General features: G+C 49.8%; 1 protein-coding gene across 1 annotated transcript in view; it reads right to left on the bottom strand.

The window, feature by feature from the left end:
- Positions 1–775: 775 nt before the first annotated feature.
- NMT1 (N-myristoyltransferase 1) overlaps positions 776–24473 on the bottom strand; it is a 44736-nt gene continuing 21038 nt past the window's right edge. Inside the window, exons 3-12 of the mRNA XM_014341982.5 lie at positions 20155–20299; positions 12997–13115; positions 10508–10599; positions 9547–9663; positions 8239–8409; positions 7278–7386; positions 3683–3853; positions 2928–3095; positions 1768–1905; positions 776–1145 (exon numbers count right to left, since the gene is read on the bottom strand). Of these exons, the coding sequence (XP_014197468.1) occupies positions 1125–1145; positions 1768–1905; positions 2928–3095; positions 3683–3853; positions 7278–7386; positions 8239–8409; positions 9547–9663; positions 10508–10599; positions 12997–13115; positions 20155–20299 (1251 nt within the window). The 3' untranslated portion in view covers positions 776–1124. The remainder of the gene's footprint in view (positions 1146–1767; positions 1906–2927; positions 3096–3682; positions 3854–7277; positions 7387–8238; positions 8410–9546; positions 9664–10507; positions 10600–12996; positions 13116–20154; positions 20300–24473) is intronic.

Genomic DNA, 24473 nt, shown 5'->3' on the forward strand with positions numbered 1-24473 from the left:
GGCTGTATCTTGGAAAGGGGCACAAGAAATGGCTAATGGGTTGGAAGGCACAGGCCAGGGGCTGGTGGCTGAAGGGGTCTGGGTATTGGCCCCACGCCACTCCTGCCTAGCCACCCCAGGGACATCAGGGTGCTGGCTCTTTGCTCTAAGATGAGCTAAGCAAGGCTTACACTGATAATAGTCTCCAAAGGTCCCTGATGTTACAAGGAGGTCCAAGGGCCTCTTCAAACTGCATCATCCCAGGCAGTGGAAAAGCAAAATCTCACAGGGGACTCATCCCTATAAGGTTGGCAACAACTGGCTAAAGAGCCCTTTTAAATCAGTTGGCAGGATGACTTCCTACAGGGAGCAGGCCAAGGGGATGGAAGAAAGGACTCAATCAATAAGGTCTGCTTCTGCGGACCGTCCATTGCTTTGTCTCAGAATGCAGGCAGGTCTGGCCCTGCAGGAAAGTCCCTGCCCAGGGTCAGCCCCAGCCAAGAGCTCCACGTGCCATCCCATGAGATCTGAGCCTGTTCCATCTTCCCTTCCTTCTCAAAGCCAGTCATCCCAGCTGATTCAGAAGGGGAGCTGGATGAGGTTCTCCAGATCCTCTTTTTCCCCATGATAAGCCAATGTCTCCTCTGGAGGAAACCATGAACTGTGCCAACGCGTCTGTCTGCCACTGTCCTCGGGTCCTCATTCTGAGGAATGATCTGGATTCAGCTTTTCATTAAAGACCAAACATCCTTGTACATTTGGAACATGAAAGATATTTAAAATATTTATATATATATAATATATATATATACTTTTATTATTCACCCGTTAACTCCATTATATGCCAATCACGAGCTAGTTTTCAGCAGTTACACTCCCTTGATCACGGCTGCATGAGGATGTAATTAACTGGAAAACACGGAGACCAGAGACACGACCGGAGGTGACATCACGCAGCCCACGTCACGCAGCCCACGCCATCGCAATACAATTGTCAAGTTCGCTGGCGGTTTGGTAAAGCCGGTTCAGTTCTGCTCCCTTTGCCAGGGATTCTCACATGTGTGAAAATTGGACCAACAGTGGTGGGGTTCCATTTCCTGGTTCGAATTTTCAGTGGCTTTATCCAGAATCACACTGGTGACTGGTTATTGTAGCACCAGTCCAACCTAGGAAAGCCAACAGGGAGAGGCAGAGCTGAGTTGACAGTGGCCCAAAGACTCTCCCACACCCCCTATCCCTGAAGTTCCAAGTGGCTGGGCCCGGGTCCACCGCCTGTGCTGTGGGAGCAGACTCACACCCAGCCGGCCCCACACTCAACCTCCACACCAGGGTTCACACGTCCATCAGACCTCCCAGGGAAAACTGGCCCACGCTCCAGCTCACCCCTATGTCCCCTGTGGCACTGGGGGAGGAAGGGCTAAGAAAGTGTCATGCCAGAAGAGGGCAGCAGCTCAGGAGAGGAAACCTCCTCAGAGTTCCCCCAGCCCTACCCTCCTGGCAAACCGTGGGCAACTCAACTTCCACGGTTCCCTCAAGTGGGAAGGCCTCATTGGAGATTATCTTCGTGCTACTGTGTGGCTCTGTCCCCTCTGCCATCCTCACACCAGTTGCTGAGATGGGAACGCTGACCTGCTGGTCTGGCCAGCAGAGGGAGGGCATTTTCAAAGGTTCAACTCGAGGTAACAAGGACCCAGACTGCGGCTGTCTCCTCAACCCATGGCCCGGTTTCTGTTGGAGACATGGACACCCTGGGCCGGGCGGCCTGGACTCTGGCTGTGCGTCGCCTACCTTCTCTGCCCCCATGCTGGGGCATTTCCAATTGTAAAGGTAATACTGCAGGTTGCCGTCCCCTATGCCAAACTTGAGCTTCTCCAGGAAGGTTTTGTTCTCCATGAGATCCAGTGCATTGAACACATCAAACCCTTTCTGCAAAGCAGCAGGGACAAACAAGAACAGGTGAGGACAGGTGGGGACAGCCTCCTTCCTACCCCTTTGCTGCCATTTCAAAGCTGTCCTGTGGGCAGCCACAAGAACAAGGTTCCCTCAGAAGCTCCGCTGCTTCCACGTTAATCCCCGCTCTCCGGGTGGTTCTCAGGACACTCTGAGCGCCCCCTCCAGCCTGGCCTCTGCCCAGTGTCCCTCGGAGTGTACACATATGTACTCGGTGTCCAGGCCGGGGCTCTTGCTATTCCTGGTTATGCCTCCCTGAAACTCTAGTAATTTCCACAGTCCTCTCTGGAGTCCAAACCCTCAGCCCGTTCCTCTGAGAAGCTGGCTCTGGTCAGCTACGTGGGGTTTGTGTTGCTTCCTTACTCCATGGATGCCCCAACTCTCAGGCCCTCAGTGCACCTCATGTTGTATGACACCTGCTGTGTTGCTTGGAGACTGTGAAGATGCTTCCTAAACCTCACCAACTGGAGCAGAAGCTCTCACAGGGCAGGGACCAGATTGCCCACAGCAGGCTGGGCTGGGCTGGGCACAGGTTACCAGAACCCACAGCAGGCTGGGCTGGGCTGGGCACAGGTTACCAGAACCCACAGCAAAGCACTGACAGACGGGCTCGCCATCCGCTGCTGGCAGTTGGACGCTCCAATGACTCACCACGACAGACAGCAATCACCCCTTTCCCACGCTGGGAAAGCTGTGAGGAGAAGCCCTGTCCTCCCAGGGAAGGCCTGGCTATTCAGGCTCCTTGGTGGCGCCTCCTGTGAGAACGAAACTCACTGAAATGAATCAGGAGGAGTTCAATGCCTTCACTTCGGATGCTCCTTGTTCCCTCCAAGTTTTGAGTTTCTGGCTAAAAACTGCGGGAACCCTGCCTAAGCAGAACAGATGAGGAGGACTCAGAGCCTCCAGCCCATGGGAGGCTGCGTCCCGGGAGCTGTGCTCACCATGGCTCCACTGCCCCTTCCCCGCACATCTCCAGAGACCCCCGGTCTGCTCCTCACCATTTTGGCGAGGACAAGGGCGTCGCTCATGAGGTCTAGAAGAGGGGTCTGGGTGTGAACGTTGTAGAAAGAATAAGCAGCTTTGAGACTCTTGTGGGTTGGATGGTTCATGATGGTGGAGGGCAGCGTATAAAAGCTCAGGAAATCCGTCACCTCTCCGTTTGCGTTCTGAAGGGAAGGCAATAAAGAGGCAATGTCAAGCATGCACAGTGGCACTGCGGCCCGGGAACAAAATGTTTCTCTCACTCCACCTTCAGTCAGCTCTGCCCCTCTAGATAAATGGGTGGAAACTGCAACAGGACATGTGGGGAGGAGGAGGGACATTTGCTCAGGGCACTTGAGGACAGAGCCGTGATCGTGGGCTGAACCTGCCAGACCTCTTTCCCAGCATGGGCACCGCCAGGGACCTCTTCTTGCAGCTCACATCCCCCCAGACTGTGTCTCCTATGTCTGGTCAGCACTGGGTTAAGCTGGGACAGGCAGGGAATTGCAGGCTTTCCTGAAGGATTAAGCGGGGCTCAGTTCTTTCTATTTTGTGTTATCAAAGTGGGGCAGAGGGGGAGAAGGGCTCAAGCCAGATCCAGAGGTATCTTTTCAGCAAATTCAAGCACCAACTCCCTGTTTTTAGGGAGGACCAAACACGGATGGTCAAGGAAGTCTAAGGTGCCAACACTCGAGCCCTGGGAACCCGGCCACTCAGGGGGGTGCCTCTCTGGGAACGCGTTAGAGACCTGGAACACCACTCCCTGACTCACCTCCACCACGAAAGTGTCGATGATATTCTCCTGGGGGTAGAACCAGTGCTCCACCTCCTCCTGGCTCATGACGGGCGTAAGGTGAAATTGCTTCAAGTACCTGGTGAGGAGCTGGTGCACTACTGGAATGTCCTTTGTTTCCATTGGTCGCAGCCCAGCTGTCTTGGGAGTCTGGAGGCAAGACAGAAGACATGGAGTGAGATGAGCTGATTACCCTGGATCTATCCATGGCAAGGACAGATCAGGCCCTCAAGAGAGAATCCCTGGTCATTCAGCGGCTCCCTGCACCCCCGTGCATATCTCCTCAGGCACAGGGCCTGCCTCTTCCGTATCTTCTGGCCCTTTCCCTCCTAGTCCAGGCAGACTCAGACTGCTACATCAATCAACCATCTACATGGCCCCAGGCTGACTCTCTAAGAAAACACAACCTTCATGCTCCACCCTTGTTTCAAACTCCCCACCCCAGAGGACAAGAATTTCTACCCTTGGGCCAGGTGGGCCTTTCTAGCTGTACCTTCTGCCCACGCAGCCCAACAGTCCTCACAGGCTTCTCACTGAACTGTGACTGATGCCATCCCACACTCACTGCTCTTTCTCTGCTAGACTTAGAGCACTTCGCGGACAGACCCCAGGGCCCAGCCAGGGTCTGCCCACCCAGACACTATTACACCAGTACTTCCCAGAGAGACATGGCTGTGGGTTAAATTCAGAAGAAAAGCAGCATACTCCCAGGATTTTATCCCCAGTCAGCGTCCCACCTGGCAGCTGCTTTTGCTAGAAAAATGCTTCAGTGGAATGAAACCATGTGATCCTGTGGAGCAAATACCGGGGCTGGTAGAACATCCCCAGAGGCTCAGATACACAAAGGTGGGCTTGGGGCAATCTGCAAACAGGGTGGTGTCACAGTTTACAGGCCTCAGTCAGTGCCTGACACAATGCTTCCCAGTGCAGGAATTGCTTTTAAAACTTCAGTTCTAGAACCTCCAGCCTCTAAAATTCCTTGCTAAATCCTCGTCTCTTTAGGGGAACACTCAATGACCTCATTCTACATGGCAGCTCCCACAATGATACCTCAAATCCTGGACTGAAAACACAGCCATGCTGGGGTTTCCACCCAGACATGGGTGAGACATTCTTCTGCTGCTGCAGCACTCTAAGAATGCTCTCTGCCTGCCTGCCCACCGGCCTAGAATGCAAGGCAGATCTGTCATGAGAACAGAAGGGAGAAGACATACCACAGTCCCCCAAGCCTGTGCTTTTGGCAGTGTCTAACGGTACTGCAGCAGTCTCTCAAGATGGGACACTAATGACCCCAATCACTAGGTGGATTAGCCTGATTTCAGAGTGATCAATCCTGTTTAGAGGCTGAGGAGTCCAGGCAGGCAGCCTCATGTCAGCAGGAACGCAGTGACTGTGTGCACTGATGACCAATAGGAAGAAGCACTCTGAGGAAAGAGAAGAGATTTTTTCTTTCTTTCCCCCCCTTTTTTTTTTTTTTTTTTTTTGCGACGGAGTCTTGCTCTGTCGCCAGGCTGGAGTCCAATGGTGCGATCTCGGCTCGCTGCAACCTCTGCCTCCCAGGTTCAAGCGACTCTGCTGCCTCAGCTTCCCAAGTAGCTGGGATTACAGGCACATACCACACCCAGCTAATTTTTGTGTTTTTAGTAGAGACAGGGTTTCACCATGTTGGCAGGATGGTCTCAATCTCTTGACCTCGTGATCCACCCGCCTTGTCCTGCCAAAGTGCTGGGATTATAGGCGTGAGCCACCGCCGGCCTGAGAAGGGATTTTAAGAATCCCTACTGGGATGGGCACAGTGGCTCGTGCCTGTAATCCCAGCACTTTGAGAAGCTGAGGTGGGTGGATCACTTGAGCCCAGGAATTCAGATGAGCCTGGGCAACATGGCAAAATCCTTTTTTTGTTGTTGTTGTTGTTTTTGAGATAGAGTCTCGCTCTGTCGGCCAGGCTGGAGTGCAATGGCGCTATCTCAGCTCACTGCAAGCTCCGCCTCCCGGGTTCACGCCATTCTCCTGCCTCAGCCTCCTGAGTAGCTGGGACTACAGGCGCCCACCACCACGCCCGGCTAATTTTTTTTTGTATTTTTAGTAGAGACGGGGTTTCACCATGTTAGCCAGGATGGTCTCGATCTCCTGACCTCGTGATCCACCCGCCTAGGCCTCCCAAAGTGCTGGGATTACAGGTGTGAGCCACCGCGCCTGGCCTTCTTTTTTTTTTTTTTTTTTTGAGACGGAGTCTTGCTCTGTTGCCTAGGCTGGAGTGCAGTGGTGCGATCTTGGCTCACTGCAAGCTCCGCCTCCCAGGTTCATGCCATTCTCCTGCCTCAGCCTCCCAAGTAGCTGGGACTACAGGTGCCCGCCACGCCACGACCAGCTAATTTTTTTGTATTTTTATTAGAGACAGGGTTTCACCGTGTTGGCCAGGATGGTCTCGATCTCCTGACCTCGTGATCCGCCTGCCTTGGCCTCCCAAAGTGCTGGGATTACAGGCATGAGCCACCACGCCCAGCCTTCTTTTATTTTGAGACGGAGTCTCGCTCTGTCGCCTAGGCTGGAGTGCAATGGCGTGATCTTGGCTCACTGCAAGCTCCACCTCCCGGGTTCATGCCATTCTCCTGCCTCAGCCTCCCAAGTAGCTGGGACTACAGGCACCCGCCACACCACGACTGGCTAATTTTTTGTATTTTTACTAGAGACGGGGTTTCACCGTGTTAGCCAGGATGGTCTTGATCTCCTGACCTCGTGATCTGCCCACCTCAGCCTCCCAAAGTGCTGGGATTACAGGTGTGAGCCACTGCGCCTGGCAGCAAAACCCCGTTTCTATAAAAACAAAAATTGGCCGGGCATGGCGGCACACGCCTGTAGTCCCAGCTACTTGGGAGGCTGAGGTGGGAGAATCACTTGAGTCTGGGAGGTCGAGGCTGCAGTGAGCTGTGACTGTGCCACTGCACTCCAGCCTGGGCAACAGAATGAGACCCTGTCTCAAAAAAAAAAAAAAAAAGAATCCCTACCTGAAGCCAGCCACAGTTGGAGCATTTGTTTCTTTGGGAAACTAGGAAAACTGAGACGCAGAACAGAAAAGCAGCTCACTTTAAGGTTGCCCAGTCCTTCAGCCAAATCTGGGTGGGGAAATTGGGATTAGAAATCGGGGATCCCTCACAAGCTCAGGTCACCCTTTACCTGACCTGGGAGAGGGGCGTCACAGACCCTGTAGTGCATCTGCACTGGGCTTTGGAACGCGCTGCCGTGTGTATGAAGGTTCACTAAGTGGATTCATCATTCTATTTATGCTTTACTTAGGCTAAAATTACAGAGAATAGGTGTTCTCTGAGCCTTTCAACAGATGGCAGAGAAGCTAGTCCAGGCACAGACTCAGAGGAACTGAGAAAGTTAAACTAAAATAAAATCCTGCTTCAGATAACAGAAATAGAAAGTCCAGGAAATCTGAAGACTATGGGCTGGTTCGCTTTTCCAGTAGGAGAAAGCTCCCTCTCCACCCAGAGCCCTTCTCTCCTGCTGACAGCCAGGCTCTCCTTGCCCTCTCTGCCCCCTGCCCACCACCCGGGGCAGCACTGGCCTCTGGCAGTCGGTAGAGCTTCATGGTGCGCTGCATGGTCATATTTCTGCTCAGGTGGGAGAACTTCACTTCAATCAGCTTCCGTGGGTTTAGGGACCGATGCCAATACCTGTGGGGACACAAATGTCCTGTCCTCAGGGTTCTGGCCAATCCCTATTACAAGGACAATGGCAGGGAGACCCCAGCTGGCCAGCAGGTGGCGTGAGAGACACATCAGGTGCCTCTGGAGTCAGTGGTGTCACCCTGCTCTCCAGCCTCCCCCTCCCCACAGTGAGTGCTGCCAAAGCTCCTCCTGGATTTTCTTTCTCCCTATTTTTCTTGCTCAATTTCAAAAACTATTCCTTTGCTACAGCGGTTGTCTGGGGAGACCAATCCTCACTCCTAGAATCAAGTCAACGGAAAAGGACTGTAGTCATGCCCAGAAGATGATGGCAGAGGCACTCACCCTCCTCCCTCCTCCCCTTCTGCTTTCACACCTGGTGTTTTTACTTTTAAAGTTCTCTAGGGAGAGATTATTCAATTGTTTTAAACAACTTTCTAAGGCAGAGGTTGCCCTTAGATCACATAGCTGACTTGCTCTATTTGGTGCACACAATATTCAAAACAATTTGAGCCAACCATTTAAAACTTTAGGACATTTCCCATAAAAATCCAGATTTGGGCTCATCCCTAAAAACAAAAACAAACCACCAGTACCGCCCCCCACCATCTCCAAATGGCAGCAGCCAGCAGACACCAAGAGCCCTCCAGACAAGGCAGGGACTTGCCAGTCTGCCATCCCTACAACCCTCCCGCCCTCTCCATGCTCCCCATCTGGCTCCTGCAGGCACCAAGTGCCCGCCTTACCAGATACGCCAGAGGTGGGATGCTAAGGGCGGAGCTGTGACTCACAGTGTCACATGCTCCTCAACTACAGTGCAGACACCCGTATTTTTGGGGCCTTACAGGAAGACAGTTTTACCTGCAGGTGCCAACGGGCTTTGGTAGTACCACCCCGGCAGTGTAAACTGCTTGGAAGATGCCCTCCAGGTGAACCCGCCTGGTGATCTCTCGGATCAGAACTGGAGCCACCCTCTTGGAACGCAGCTTCTTGTGGACACACAAGAAGTTGATCTCTACCATCTTCTTCTCTCTAAGAGGGGGAAAAATCCAGGTGACAAGGTTTTTAACAGGGAAGGGAATGGTGATCCCATCAAGCACGTGCAGCCACACCTAGAAGGACCAGGTCTGCAGCACGGGTGTACTTTTAGCTGCCACCTGCACTCAGTACTGGGACTCCCCACCACACTCCACCAGGCAAGGAGCCTGCCTCACTTCAACAGAATCTATTTCCAAAGGAAGGTGGGACCCAAGCAAACACCTTTATTTGAAGGTACCACCAGCATCTCCCTGATGAGTCCCTAGGAGTTGGCTGGGGAATCCCACCTTTAGCATGCAGGGAAGCAGCACAGGGAGCCCACGGGGCAGGTCAAGGCAATTCTAGGGTTTCAAGGGTTCTGATTCCCTCAAGAACACAGCTGGTAATAAGCCCTGAAGACTGTGGCAGGCAGATGGTTTCAACACTTCCAGGGAAAATGAAGAGCAGAGATCACAGGCCCCAAGGACCATCTGAATCTGGGTCACACTGGCTCTGGCCCATTTCTGCTGCTGTTCAAGTGCTTCCATGTGTGACTGGTACAGGCGTTCAAAAATGAGCCTCTGATTAGCCAGGTGTGGTGGCGCATGCCTGTAATCCCAGCTACTTGGGAGGCTGAGGCAGGAGAATCGTTTGAACCCTGGAGGTGGAGCTTGCAGTGAACCAAGATCGCACCACTGCACTCCAGCCCGGGCAACAGAGTGAGACTAAGAAAAGCCTCTGGCCAGGCACAATGGCTCACGTCTATATTCCCAACACTCTTGGGAGGCAGAGGTGAGTGGATCACTTGAGCTCAGGAGTTTGAGACTAGCGTGGGCAACATAGCAAGACCTTGCCTCTATAAAATGTAAAAAATAATAAACAAAAACAAAAACAAGCCTCTGCTGAGCAGGCACACCAGGCCTCAGGGTGGGCTCCTTCCAACCTGGGCCACAAACAAGGGAGCTGGCTGGGACTCTGAGCAGAACAGGTGGTTCCTAGGATGAATCTGCAGTCCCCGCACCTGGGCATCCTCCCTTCCTGAAACCTTCCCTCTTCCTTTCATGGGGCACATTGTGCAGCCTTTTTCTCCTCCCTCCCAGACCAAGCAGGATGGCGGTGTTGTGGGGGGTGGGGGTAGGTGCAGGTGCTTACGTGTCATAGATATGGATGTTTGCTGGGATGGCGCTAATGAACCCAACCAATTTCCGACTTGAGACCACTCGAACCCCACAGTGCCACTGGGGGAGCCAGCCGGGTGGCCGGAGAGCCCTGGAAAAGAGAGGCTGGGGTGGTTGTGCTGCTTGCCGGCAGGCTGGACAAGCCGCTTGGGCTCCACAGCCAAATTTGGTTCGGACCTGGTGCTACCACCTCCCTGAGGGTTAATAGCTGGATTCTCTTTAGGGCCAAGCCCTCCTGGACACACAGAATCGAGCCATCACCATTTCTGGCTGCTCATCCCATTTGGCCTAGTTACTCATCCAACCCAAGGTTATCATACTGAGGATTTCATGCCTGATCCAATTTCTGTGTGTTCACTTTGACAGCTTGAACCAAGGTACTGGCATCTTTGGTTCAGAGGCCAGTGGGTCCCATGGTTGAGAGCTGACTGTGGCAACCCTGGAGCTCTGGTATCCTGTCTCCCTCTTTCTGGTACAAATTCTTCCTTCCCTTTCAGGTAGTCCCTCTCCATTTCGGCCCATGCCTCTCTCTTCCTGGATATTAAACGTGGCCTGGGCAGGTGGATGGCTCAGCCAGGCAAGGCTATACAACTGAGCATGCTCAGGAACTAGATAGAAAATGTGCCTTCTTTTCTTTCAGTCTTAGTAGGTCTCATGCCCCTTCCTTTCTTATATAAAGTCACCAGACAATGAATACCTCTTCCCTGGGTACCAGCTCTACGAAGGTCTCCCTCACCCAGTCAATTGTCTTAAACAAGGCTGCAATTCTAAGTGCTAATGAAAGCAAGTGTCCTTCAGATGCAGGAACTCAAAAATGACACACTAATTTGCCATTCAAAGGTTGGCCCCTGGCAGGGATGAAAACTCTGGTGCCCTCTGGTGGATCTGCTCTATGCCTTCCTCTCAAGAACCTCAAGAAAGCCCCTACAACTTACCACAAAAGAAACTCTGGGGAATAATCAAATCGGAACATGTTGTCATCATCTTCCACATAGTTCTCATTCAGGAGGGTGTACAGTTCTTTTAGCTGTAAAGAAATAAGCAGCTCACTTGGAGGTATTCTGCCAGGTAGTAGACCAACTCCAATACCCTGGGGCTCTAGGCTTTTCAGAAGGATGAAGCAAACTACCAAAAACGACGTGGAGTCTCACAAATCCTTCTGCCCCCTGGCATGGTAGGAACTCTTGGAGCAAACACCCTAGTTATAGTAGAAAACTGAGCCATCACGTGGTAGAGTGGCAGACCGAGAATGCCACCTAACTAACCAACCACTTCATCACTCTGTGCCATCAACAATGGAGAGCCACTGGTCTCAACTTCTGTGAAGTGCTATAGAGGGACGACTCTCGAAGCTAGTCAAGGAATTACCACGGAGAGTCACTGCTGTTTCCCACCTTGTCTGATTTTTTACCATCTGGCCCAAACAAAGGCCTTTTTTCCTTTCTTTTCAAGATAGAGTCTCACTCTGTTACCCAGGCTGGAGTGCACTGGTGTGATCATGGCTCACTGCAGCCTCCAACTCCTGGTTTCAAGCGATCCTCCTACTTCAGCCTCCTGGGTAGCTGAGACTACTGGTGCATACTACCATGTCCGGCTAATTATTAAATTTTTTTCTTTTGTAGGGGGGGCAGTCTCACTATATTGACCCGGCTGATTGATTTTGAACTCCTGGGCTCAATCGATCTTCCCACCTTAGACTCCCAAATTGTTGGAATTACAGGTGTGAGCCACCACACCCAGCCACAAAGGCCTTTTTCTGCCTTCTTAGCTATCTCCATCTGCTGGCCCAACTTTGGTATTAAAAAATTCTGTTGGCCCGGTGTGGTGGCTCAAGCCTGTAATCCCAGCACTTTGGGAGGCTGAGGTGGGTGGATCACCTGAGGTCAGAAGTTTAAGACCAGCCTGGCCAATGTGGTGAAACCCCATCTCTACTAAAAAATAAAAAAATTAGCCTGGCGTGGTGACAGACACCTGTAATCCCAGCCACTGGGGAGGCTGAGGCAGGAGAATTGCTTGAACACAGGAGGTGGAGGTTGCAGTGAGCCAAGATTGTGCCATTGCACTCCAGTCTGAGCAACAGAGTAAGACTCCATCTCAAAAAAAAAAAAGACTGGGCGCAGTGGCTCATGCCTGTAATCCCAGCACTTTGGGAGGCCGAGACGGGTGGATCATGAGGTCAGGAGTTCGAGACCAGACTGGCCAACACAGTGAAACCCCATCTCTACTAAAAATACAAAAATTATCCATGCATGGTGACAGATGGTTGTAATCTCAGCTACTTGGGAGGCTGAGGCAGGAGAATCACTTGAACCTGGAAGGTGGAGGTTGGGGTAAGCCAAGATCGCGCCACTGCACTCCAGCCTGGGCAACAGAACCAGACTCTGTCTCAAAAAAAAAAAAAAAAAAAAAAAGCCAGGCCTAGTGGCTCATTGCCTGTAATCCCAGCACTTTGGGAGGCCAAGATGGGCGGATCACCTGAGGTCAGGAGTTCGAAACCAGCCTGGCCAACATGGTGAAACACCATCTTTTCTAAAAATATAAAAATTAGCTGGGCGCGGTGGCACTCACCTGTAATCCCAGCTACTCGGGAGGCTGAGGCAGGAGAATCGCTTGAACCCAGGAGGCAGAGACTGCAGTGAACTGAGATGGTGTCACTGCACTCCAGCCTGGGCAACAGAGCGAGACTCCATCTCAAAAAAAAAAAAAAATTCTGTTGACATTTTTTTTTTTTTTTCTGAGACAGAGTCTCGCACTGTCACCTGGGCTGGAGTGCAATGGTGAGATCTCAGTTCACTACAACATCCCCCTCCCAGGTTCACGAGGTTCTCCTGCCTCAGCCTCCCGAGTAGCTGGGATACAGGCGTACACCACCACACCTGGCTAATTTTTTGTATTTTTAGTAGAAATGGGGTTTTATTATGTTGGTCAGACTGGTCTCAAACTCCTGACCTCATGATCCGCCTGCCTCAGCCTCCCAAAACGGTGGGATTACAGGCGTGAGCCACCACGACCAGCGACATTTTCATCATTCTTTATAAGGGAAATAAATCCCTCAGGTCAAAACAAGGGGCTCTGGGTGGCCGGGGTGGAAAGGGGAGGACAGGGCCTCATTTAGCAGCCCCAGCTGCTCCAGTCAGGAGACAGACTAGAAAGAAAATAAGGAAATGAATGAACAAAAAAGAATAAATGAAAAACAGGTATCCACATCGGGGACCTACAGAGGTTAACTTCCAACCTGCCAGAAAAGCTAAGAGCTATTTATGTGGAGTCTTGGCCATGCCCCAGGAAGTTACAGACGGGAGTCTGTTCAGACCTCCTTGGCTCAGCTCTCTAGGGCTCGAGTAAACGGGTCTAGGTGAGACTGCAGGGCTTACTGTGAAAGTGGCTCCTACCCGCAGGTGTAACCTTCTGAGGGCCCACTCACCACACCACGATCGCCCAGGTCCAAAGCATCCCAGGTGAAGCCCTGGGGCAGGGTGTAGGGCTCCTGGCGGATATTGTCCTTGTCAGGCTCCACGGGGCCATGGGTGTTCACCACTTCGCCTGAAAGAAGAGCACAGCTGTGAGCCTCACCCTTTGCCCCCTCGGGGCAGTAAAGGGCTCAGTTCAAAACTCAACCAGAGCAAATTCCTCCTGTCCCTAGGAGCCCTCTATCTGAAGAACATTCTGTGCTTGGCAACTGCAAACCATCTTTCCAGCTACCCTTAGCCCCTAACTGAGGGCCAATTCATGGCAAAACCTCAGGACAATCACTGGGATCCAAGGTGGTTCGTGTTTTGGAAATCCATTTAAATCTCCCTTGGGTCACTGAATGACAGACATTTATCTTTAGTAATTTGGCTTCCTGCCTCCTGGTTGGTGTAAAGAGTGCTGTCAGGGCCCTGGCCCAGGCCCATCAGTCTGGATGGGTTTGTAGGGAGTCACAACAAGGCTGCTTTTGTGTCAACAGCAACAACAATGTACTGGGCCCATTTCTGAACCAGATGATGGCTTCTAGGCGCCAGGCTCAATCGTGGCCCTGCCAGCCTTGGCTTTCAGCAGCGTGAGCCAGTTAACTGCTACTGCCAACTCAGGCCCTCAGTGTTTAGAGTCCTGCAAGTGCCTTTGGGCTGAATCACCAAGTCTACACAGTGCTGCCGGGAAGTCACCCTGACACAACATCCCCTCCCTGAGCAGGATAGGCCCCTCCTCTGTGGGAGCATGTGGGGAGTGCTCCAAAGACACAGCCCTCATTCCTATCCAGAGCTCAATCGGACTCATATATGCTGAGAGATTCAACACTGAATTCTGGCCCTTGGGATGATTTCGGTTCTACAATGGGCTCACTCATGTTTACACTGGGAAGAATGCAATGTTTAGTGCATTTTGGAAAATGGAGTCTTCAAAAGGGACCAACCCAGTAACAGTGTTCCTAGCAAAGGGCTCTGTATAGACTAGGCACTCAATTCATGCTTTTACTGACTTTCAGACTCCTGATCCCAAATATTTTTTTTTCTTTTCTTTTTTTTTTTTTTGAGACAGTCTCATTCTGTCACCCGGGTTGGAGTACGGTGGTGCGATCTTGGCTCACTGCAACCTTCACCTCCCTGGTTCAAGCAATTCTCCTGCCTCAGACTCCCGAGTGGCTGGAATTACAGGTGTCCGCCACCACGCTGGCTAATTTTGGTGTTTTTTTTTTTTTTTTTTTAGTAGAGATGGAGTTTCACCATGTTGGCCAGGCTGGTTTCAAACCCCTGGCCTCAAGTGATCCACCTGCCTCGGCCTCCCAAAGTCCAAACGTTTCATTCTAACATGTAACAGGAAGCTCTAGACCTTCCCAGAATGATAATCTGTGGGGCAAGTGTGGTGGAAAGGGCTGCATCAGGCTGCAGCACACGACACCACCGCTGGCACTGATCATCTCACCCTCTTCCATCAGACACATTACTGAGCACCAACCGTGCACCAGTGACTCAGTGACCATGCCAGCCCCTAGTGTACAGCAGGAAAAAGGACCAAGTCCCTGTCCTCATGAGACATACCATCTTCTGGGGAAATAGTAAATAAATGAGTCATTATCCACGTGCTGCAGGTCAGGATCTGGAAAGTGCAGGGACACACACCAGGGAAGCAGCCTGCTCTGTTGGTAATCAGGCTTCCCAACAGGTTTGCTTGGGAGAGAAGTCATATTTTTCTTCCCTAGTTAGGAAACTCATGACCGGCGAGATGGGGTCTTGCTCTGTTGCCCAGGCTGGAATGCAGTGGCGTAACCTTGGTTCACTACAGCCTCGACCTCCTAGGCCCAAACGATCCTCCCATCTCAGCCTCTCGAGTGGTTGGGACTACAGGCATGCGCCACTACGCCTGGCTAATTTTATTTTTCATAGAGATGAGGTCTCACTGTTGCCCAGGCTGGTCTCAAACTCCTAGACTCAAGTGATCCTCCTGCCTTGGCCTCCCAAAATGCTGGGATTATAGCATGAGCCACGGCGCCCAGCCAAAACCCACCATTTGATTATTCATAAAGTAGCTCTTGTGAATTTGTTTAAGTCAATCCGCTTCCAACTGACAGCTATGTATATTAAAAAAACATTTTTGAGCCTACAAAACTGAGGGCCAGACCCTCTAGTCTTATCTAGGTGCTAATTTCCCAACTTGTATTGAATTTATACCTTTTCCTATACACTTCAGAACCTTCTTTTTTTCCCTCTGAATTATTTCCATGGCCAAGAATACTGATGGTCTTCCCTACTGTACTAAAATAACCTCAAGGCTAAATCTTCTCATTTAGGCTGGCTACTAGGTCCTACACGCAACAGGCACTTCCATTCACTCACTTCTTCACCAAGTGTTCACTGAATCCTAGAATGTGCCAGTTCCGTGGCAGGGGCTGGCGAATGAAACAGACACAGGTCCTCACCATCATGGACACCAAAGAGACGAGCAAGGATGCACATGCTACCCGGCATGGTGAGGGCCAGTAAGAATGAAGTACAGGGTGCTATGGGACGTGTGTGTGTGTGTGTCAGGGGACGTGTGTGTGTGTGTGTGTGTGTGTCAGGAAAGACCTCTCAGAGGAAATATCTAACGACAAGACCTCAAGGATAATTAGGAATCAGCCAGGCTGCAGGTGGACTATGTGGGGCAGGGTGGGTGTGAAAAAGTAGAGCTACAGGAAACACTGAAAAGGGAGTAGCCACTTTTACTAGACTCCCACTGTGGAGTGCCCTCGATGCCAAGAAGCAGCCCAAGGCTCCTGTGCTGTCCTCGGTGTGGTGCCAGCATCATGGCCTCTGCTTGTCCTGCTCTGTGGGGAGCAGCCTGCCTTCTCCCTTACAACGGCCTTTGAGTACCTCCTGCTGAGCAGGGGTGGAAGGCTGCTCTGCAGAGCACAGCAAGAATGCAGCTGATTCTCTCAAGGCCAACATGAACCAATAAATGACTAAGGATGACACTTCGAACTTGCTTTAAAAGAATCTGGAAGTTTAAAGAAAACCCTGAGCTTTCAATGGGTTTCTTTCTGCACACTCTTCCCTCAAAATTCTCTCCATGACATCAAACATCAAAGACCCAAAACTAAGCAATGCGGTGCAACTGTGAAGGACTTCGGAGAAATGAGAATGTCAGAGATGCGGAAAACATTAAACCAAACAAAGGCCAAGGAGAGGAAAAAGAGAGGGGAAGCTTCTCTCTGGGACCCATGGAAACCAGGTGAGTGCACATCCTCCCTTTGATAGTGACTTTTTAAAACAGAGTGGCCACACTGCATTCCACTGACCAAAGACAGAAAAGGATACTGCTTCCATTGACATGAGTGGGAAAGGGGTGACTTTAAAAAGAAGAATGACATGATCTGAAGTGGGGGATCAAAAGTTCATCTGCGGCTCTTACAGTTGTTACACAGACTAAAACACTTCTGCTAAGAAGGCCTTTCATTTTTATTTATTTATTTTTTAATCTTTGAGACAGGGACTCGCTTTGTCACCCAGGCTAGAGTGCAGTGGCACGATCATGGCTCACTACAGCCTCGACCTCCAGGACTCAAACGATCCTCCCACCTCAGTCTCCTGAGAAACTGGGACCACAGGCATGTGCTACCATGTCTGGCTAATTTTTAAATTTTTTTGTAGAGACGAGGTCTTTCCCTGTTGTCCAGGCTGGTCTTGAGCTGCTGGGCTCAAGCAATCCTCCTGCCTTGGCCTCCCAAAATGCTGGGATTACAGGCATTGAGCCACTACACCCGGCCTAAGAAGGCCTTTCCATGGTAAACCTAGGATAATTTTAAGCTTCTAAAGAATTGCAGGTCTCAGTCAGGTGCAGTGGCTCACGCCTATAATCCCAGCACTTTGGGAGGCTAAGACAGGAGGACAGCTTGAGCCTAGGAGTTTGAGACCAGCCTGGTCAACATAGTGAAACCATGTCTCCACAAAAAATTTAAAAATTAGCCAGGCATGTGGCAGGCACCTGTAGTCCCAGCTACTCAGGAGGCTAAGGTGGGAGGATTGCTTGAGCCCAGGAGATCAAGGCTGCAGTGAGCCATGATCATACCACTGCACTCCAGCCTGGGCAGCAGAGCGAGATCCTATCTCAAGAAAATAAAAGAGAGGGCCGGGTGCGGTAGCTCATGCCTGTAATCCTAGCACTTTGGGAGGCCAAGGCACGTGGATCACGAGGTCAGGAGTTCAAGACCAGCCTGGCCAAGATGGTGAAACCCTGTCTCTACTAAAAATACAAAAATTAGCCGGGCGTGGTGGTGGGCGCCTGTAATCCCAACTACTCGGGAGGCTGAGGCAGAGAATTGCTTGAACCTGGGAGGCAGAGGTTGCAGTGAGCCGAGATCACGCCACTGCACTCCAGCCTGGGCGACAGAGTGAGACTCTGTCTCATAAATAAATAAATAAATAAATAAGAGAGACTTGTAGGTTTCTTTAGTGGAATACCATCTAATTAAAACTCTCCCAAGAAGGTGGAGAGTACTGTAAAAACACAGTGCAGCTGATATGCACGAGATTTATAATCATTAGTCCTCCAATTAAGTGAAAAAAAAATTAGGGCAAGAAGCTGTAGGTACCACCACCCCTGAGAAAACTCAGAACTAGGGTGACGCCTCAGCCATGCAGGCTAACACGCCTGCCAAGGTGGCACTTTTTACAGGCTGACACAAACAAAGGAATCTAACTGGGGCTTGACTGACCCTGGACCTCAAAGGCAGACTAGTCAGATGCTCAGGGTGACTGCTCTTCCATGGAGTCCGACACCACACACTGCACAGAAGGCAAAGCCAGAAGAAATAAAACCAGACCTTGTCCCTCCTTCCTCAAAGTGTCAGGGCCCGTATGAGCAACTGTGTGGTTTTCTCTTGAGTTTTCTGAGAACTAAACTGAAGCACTTTCTACATTTACAGGTGAAAGGAAAACAAAGTATGCTGGGCTGAAGAGGAACAGAAGCAAATTAATCCCAAGCTGCCTCTTTTTTTTTTTTTTTTAATTCATTTTTGAGATGCATTCTTGCTCTGCTGCCCAGGCTGGAGTGCAGTGGTGCGATCTCAGCTTACTGCAACCTCTGTCTCCTAGGTTCAAGTGATTCTCCCACCTCAGACTCTCAAGTAGCTGGGATCACAGGCCCGTGCCACCAGCCCAGCTAGTTTTTGTATTTTTAGTAGAGACGAGGTTTTACCATGTTGGCCAGGCTGGTCTCGAACTCCTGACCTCAGGTCATCCGCCTGCCTCGGCCTCCCAAAGTGCTGGGATTACAGGCGTGAGCCACTGCGCCCAGCCTCAATCTGCCTCTTTCCCAAGTGCCACTATCTGTGAAGAATGTAGCAAGGTTACTCATTTGCAAATTCCTCAGGAAAAATAAAATCAAACCAAAACTCCAAAATGCCATCTGAAAACAGAGCCAAGATACATGGCAGCCACCACACAACACCTCATCAGGGATTTCATTCAGAGGTGAGATGTGTGGCTCTCTGCATCTTTCCTGCTCCTCAGCGAGAAACTGGTCACTGGGACCCTACCCTGTGGCCCAAAGCCTTGCTGGAGGGCTTAGCCAGTGGGCCTGGGACCTGGCCGATGAGGGCAGCCAAACACACACGGTGATGGGGGAATCAGCACCCCTCTTGTCCACCTGGGCAGTGCTCTGCTCTCCCTCACCTGTGGGGATGCACCTCCTCAGCTTGCTTCTATTGTGACCAAGCTTCTAAGAACTGCATCCGCTCTAGAGCAGAGCTTCTCAAACTTTCAAAGTGGACAGAAATCCTCTGGCAGTTCTGATTCTGCAGCTTTGGGGTGGGGCCCGACAAACTGCATTTCTACTAGCAATTAGGCAATGCGCATCCTGCAGGTCTGCAGGCCTCATGGATTAGCTGCTCCCAACCTCTGCAGCAAACAAATCTCCTTGGGCACAGCTGCCTTCCTCCCCTCACCAGTCTTTGGCCCTACCCTGTCTGGCCCTGCCCCACCCTCCTCCTCTGCACCGAACGTACTAGTGAAGTCTCATTGTGTTTCTGGAGGGGAGCAGTAATGTGGACAAGCTGAAAGTCATTTACATTTGGTGTTGGAATATGTTTTTTTCAACATACTTACTTTCCCAGTCACAAAGAAAACAGGAACTAGGCCACCAATGGGTCCAGAATCATGTTACAACCACTTCAGAAACTTTGTCAGCTGAGTCCTGAAGTCAGCCATCAAGGTTGGCTTGGCTCAGTCTTGGCAGGCACGTCTAACAGGATCCAGTCCCTTCCAGAATCCTTTTAGATATTCTGCCTATTCCACCCCTTTAGCAGTTCATTATAGCTTTTTTAAGGGGTGCTAATGAAATCTATATATGGTATTCCTGTTGTTGAACCATCACTGCTAAGCAAAATCTCAAACCACTTTGCATTTAGTAAGCATGCATTGGCTAGGAGACAAAGGGGAAGAGGCTGGGGACTTTGCCCATTCCGGGAATAAACATGTGCCCAGACAAACAAGACAAAGTCTCTATAAACCTAAGTGGAAAAAAGACCTCTGGGCAGACATTCCCACTCTTCATGTGCCAATAGTTTTGTTTTTTTTTTTTTTTTGGGTTTTTTGGTTTGTTCGTTTTTTGAGTTGGGGGTCTCACTCCTGTCGCATAGGCTGGAGTGCGGTGGCGTGATCTCAGCTCACTGCCGCCTTGACCTCCCAGGTTCAAGTGATCTTCCCACCTCAGCCTCCTGAGTAGCTGGGACTACAGGTGCATGTCACTATGCCTAGCTATTTTTTTTTTTTTTTACTTTTTGTGGAAACAAGGTCTCACCATGTTGCCCAGGCTGGTCTCGAACTTTTGGGCTCAAACAATCCTCCCACCTCGGCCTCCCAAAGTGCTGAGATTACAGGTGTGAGCCAGTGCTGTTGGCAAGAATCATTATTTGTTCTCAAGGTGTGCTGCTATAAAATGGTAAGGTCTCTGAATGATAGTCTTTATGCTGCATTTTTAAAAACCACCCTCTGAAAACAACTACCAAGGAACTCCAGGACTCTACTGCCCTCCCTACAGTAATTCAGCATGAAACCCTCATGAAGGCACAGCTGAGGCAGATCCCTCGCCCCTGACCTGGCAAAGAAAGCAAGCATGTACATACCCAGCTTGGGGACGGGCTGCGTATCCCAGAACTGGTAGCTTCGCTTGCTAGCCTCCTCCATGGTTTTGGCAGGTCCCTGACCCACTGAGAACAGCTCAATGGCCTTCTGTATTTCCTGGATCCTCTCTGCTGGCAAAGAGTTCATCTGGACAAGACAAAGTTGGGGAGAGAAAAGGCCCATTATGTTAGTAAGACTTTTGATTAATTATGAGTTCAAGAGTTAAGGGGAGCTGGGTGCAGTGGCTCATGCCTGTAATCCCAACACTTTGGGAGGCCAAGGCGGGCGGATCACTTGAGGTTAGGAGTTCGAGACCCACCTGACCAACATGGTGAAACCCTGTCTCTACTAAAAATACAAAAATTAGCCAGGCGTGGTGGCGGGCACCTGTAATCCTAGCTATTTTGGGAGGCTGAGGCAGGAGAATCACTTGAACCTGGGAGGCGGAGGATGCAGTGAACCGAGATGGCGCCATTGCACTCCAGCCTGGGCGACAAAGCTAGACTCCGTCTCAAAAAAAAAAAAAAAAAAAAAGAGTGCTGGGCGCAGTGGCTCATGCCTGTAATCTCAGCACTTTGGGAGGCCGACGGAGGTGGACTGCCTGAGCTCAGGAGTTCAAGACCAGCCTGGGCAACACGGTGAAACCCTGTCTCTACTAAAATACAAAAAATGAGCCAGGCATGGCGGCGTGTCCCTGTAATTCCAGCTACTCAGGAGGCTGAGACACGAGAATTGCTTGAACCTGGGAGGCAGATGTTGCAGTAAGCTAAGATCACACCACTGCACTCCAGCCTGGGTGACAGAGCGAGAATCCATCTCAAAAAAGAAAAAAAAAAAAAAAAAGAGTTAAAGGGTACAATTCAAAGAAGGGGTTTGGTTCCTCTGTCCTAATCCCAGAGGTCATTACAACCAGAGAAAAAGTGGTTGACAATGAGCTATATGATGGGTGGGTGCTGCCCGCAGGGTTTCTCCCCTTATTAGTCTTATGTTGTTTGATGGCAAAAGTAATACATGCTCAATGTAAATTTCAAACAATGCAGAAATGTGTAAGACACATAGAAAGTAAACACCCAACAATCCCATCCCCCAAATATAATCTTTGTGATCAATAGTCTTCACTTGGGAAGGTGAGAAGAGGCAAATATAATTCCAGACTTTTTTGCATACAAGTTCCAAATGCACACACACTTTTCAAAAACTAAAATTGGATCATATAATATTATCGTACAAACTGCTCTTTAAAGACTGTCTTAGAGACCTTTCCAGGTGAAAACACATGGACCTACCCATTCTACCAAGTCCACTGTATGTATGGACCACAGTATATTTAGCCAGCCCCCTACTCATGGGCATTTTGGTGATTTTGTTCTTTAGTAATACAACAATGTTGCAGTGAATTTCTTTTTTTTTTTGAGACAGGGTCTCGCTCTGTTGCCCAGGCTGGAGTGCAGTGGCACAATCATGGCTTACTGCGGCTTCAACCTCATGGGCTGAAGGGATTCTCCCACTTCAGCCTCTTGAGTAGCTGGGACTATAGGCGTGTGCCACCAGGCCCAGGTAATTTTTTTGTTTGTTTTTTTGTCGAGACGGGGTCTCACTATGTTGCCTGGGCTGGCCTCAAACTCCTGGGCTCAAGCGATCTGCCCAACTCAGCCTCCCAAAATGCTGGGATTACAGGCCACCACACCCAGCATAAATTTTCTTATACATCTATTTTTACCCACTGGGATATATATTTCTGTAGGATGAAGTTAAGAAAGAGGCCTGCTGGGTCAAAAGGTATGCACTTTTGAAATGATTTATCATCAATTTGCTCTCTAAAAAGAGACTATCAGTAATCCAACGAACAGTGTATGAGAGTAGCTCCTGACCCTCACCATTAGATTTACCAAGCCTCAGCTGAGCTTGGTGGCTCACACCTGTAATCCCAGCACTTTGGGAGGCTGAGGCGGGAGGACTGCTTAAGCCCAGGAGTTCAAGGCCAGCCTGGGCAATATAGTGAGACCCCTGTCCCTATTTAAAAAAAAAAAAGTGGCCGGGCGCGGTGGCTCACGCCTGTAATCCCAGCACTTTGGGAGGTCGAGGCGGGTGGATCACGAGGTCAGGAGATCGAGACCATCCTGGCTAACACAGTGAAACCCCGTCCCTACTAAAAATACAAAAAATTAGCCAGTGTGGTCACGGGCGCCTGTAGTCCCAGCTACTCGGGAGGCTGAGGCAGGAGAATGGCGTGAACCCAGGAGGCGGAGCTGGCAGTGAGCCAAGACTGCGCCACTGCACTCTAGCTTGGGCGACAGAGCGAGACTCCGTCTCGCAAAAAAAAAAAAAAAGTTTACCAAGCCTTAATCTATGCCAATCTAAGAGAAATAATTATTGCTTTAATGGTCATTTCTTCCATTATGACTTTAACCATCTTATTATTTACTGATTACACATTTTTTCTTTCTGAACTGCCTATTCATTCAATTATTTTAAACTAATACATATGTTGCAAATATTTTCCCAGATTATTGTTTATCTTTTGACTTCTACAAAGTTTTAAATTTGTCAATTTCTGTTTTATGGCTTCTGGGTCCTATGTCAGACTTAGGTTAATAAAACTACATACATTTTCTTCTAATATTTTTATTTAGTTTTCTGTTTTTCACTTAGATTATAAAGGAAAGAAAGAATATAAACCAATATGTTCATATTGCTTAGGCCTGGGAAGTGGCATTTTAATTTTCTTCCCCTTGCAGTTTATTAAATAAATTCTCGGCCATGTGTGATGGCTCACTCCTGTAATCTCAGCAATTTAGGAGGCCATGGCAGGCAGATCTCTTGAGCCGGAGTTAGAGATCAACCTGAGTAATGCAGGGAGACCCCATGTCTACAAATAATAAAAAAATTAGCTGGGTGTCGTGGTGCACACCTGTAGTCCCGGCTACTCAGGAGGCTGAGGTGGGAAGATTGCTTGAGCCCAGGAGGTTGAGGCTGCGGTCAGCCATGTTCGTACTTCTGCACTCCAACCTGAATGACAGAGTCTCAAAAATAAATTAAATGAATAAAAAGGGAAGACCCCTACCTACCTTGTAGGGATGGTGATGGTTTGGAGCTAATTTAAATGAAGTGCAACATGGTATTAAATAATAATGGTATTTTTTTCATAGCGGGTTTTATATTGGAAATAGTAAAAAAATTACTTGAAGTCATATCTCAATAAGGTAGCAGATTCAAGCTGAGGCATAACATTTGAGGCATACAGCAAAGTGTGGGTATATTGGAATGAGTATGGATTTTTGCGAGGCTTATAAACTGTTTCAGAGGCAGTTCCTTTTTTTAAATTTTTTTTAAATTTTTTTTTTTTTTTTTTTTGAGACAAAGTCTCACCCTTTCGCCCAGGCTGAAGTGCAATGGCGTGATCTCGGCTCACTGCAACCTCTGCCGCCTGGGTTCAAGTGATTCTCCTGTCTCAGCCTCCTGAGTAGCTGAGATTACAGGTGCATGCCACCACGCCCGGCTAATTTTTTTTTGTATCTTCAGTAGAGGCAGGGTTTCACCATGTTGGCCAGGCTGGTCTCAAATTCCTGACCTCGTGATCCACCCGCCTTGGCCTCCCAAAGTGCTGAGATTACAAGCGTGAGCCACCATGCCTGGCCACTTAATTTTTATTTTTTGAGACAGAGTCTCACTCTATTGCCCAGGCTGGAGTGCAGTGGCGTGATCTCAGCTCACTTCAACCTCTGCCTCCTGGGTTCAAGCGATTCTCCTGCCTTGTCCTCCCAAGTAGCTGGGATTACAGGCGCCTGCCACCACGCCCAACTAATTTTTTATATTTTTAGCAGAGACAGGGTTTTACCATGTTGGCCAGGGTGGTCTTGAACTCCTGACGTCAGGTGATCCACCCGCCTTGGCCTCCCAAAGTGCTGGGATTACAGGCATAAACCACCACCCCTGGTCTCAGAGGCAGTTTTAAAAGGTGAATTATGAATATGTTTGAGTTGTCCCCCTGCCTCTGTCAGCCTGCTTTGAAGAAGACAACACTTACCTGCAATTGTTCTATTTTGTAATGTTGTTTTATTTAAGAAACAAAACAATCCTTACCCATATCTCTGGGTTTCATGCCAGCGCATCACTCTCAGGTTGTAAGCCTTAGGCCAGTGGTTCTCATGGAGTAGAACTCAGAAAGACTCTGTGGGACTCATGGCTTTCATTATAATGACTATGGCATTAAGAGAATGTTTGCAAATATATAAAGGTCTTAAGAAGAAGTCTTTGGCTGAATGCAGTGGCTCACGCTTGTAATCCCAGCACTTTGGGAGGCTAGGGCAGGAGGATTGCT

Source organism: Pan paniscus, chromosome 19 (genome assembly GCF_029289425.2).
Source record: "Pan paniscus chromosome 19, NHGRI_mPanPan1-v2.0_pri, whole genome shotgun sequence".
Taxonomy (NCBI): Eukaryota; Metazoa; Chordata; class Mammalia; order Primates; family Hominidae; genus Pan; species Pan paniscus.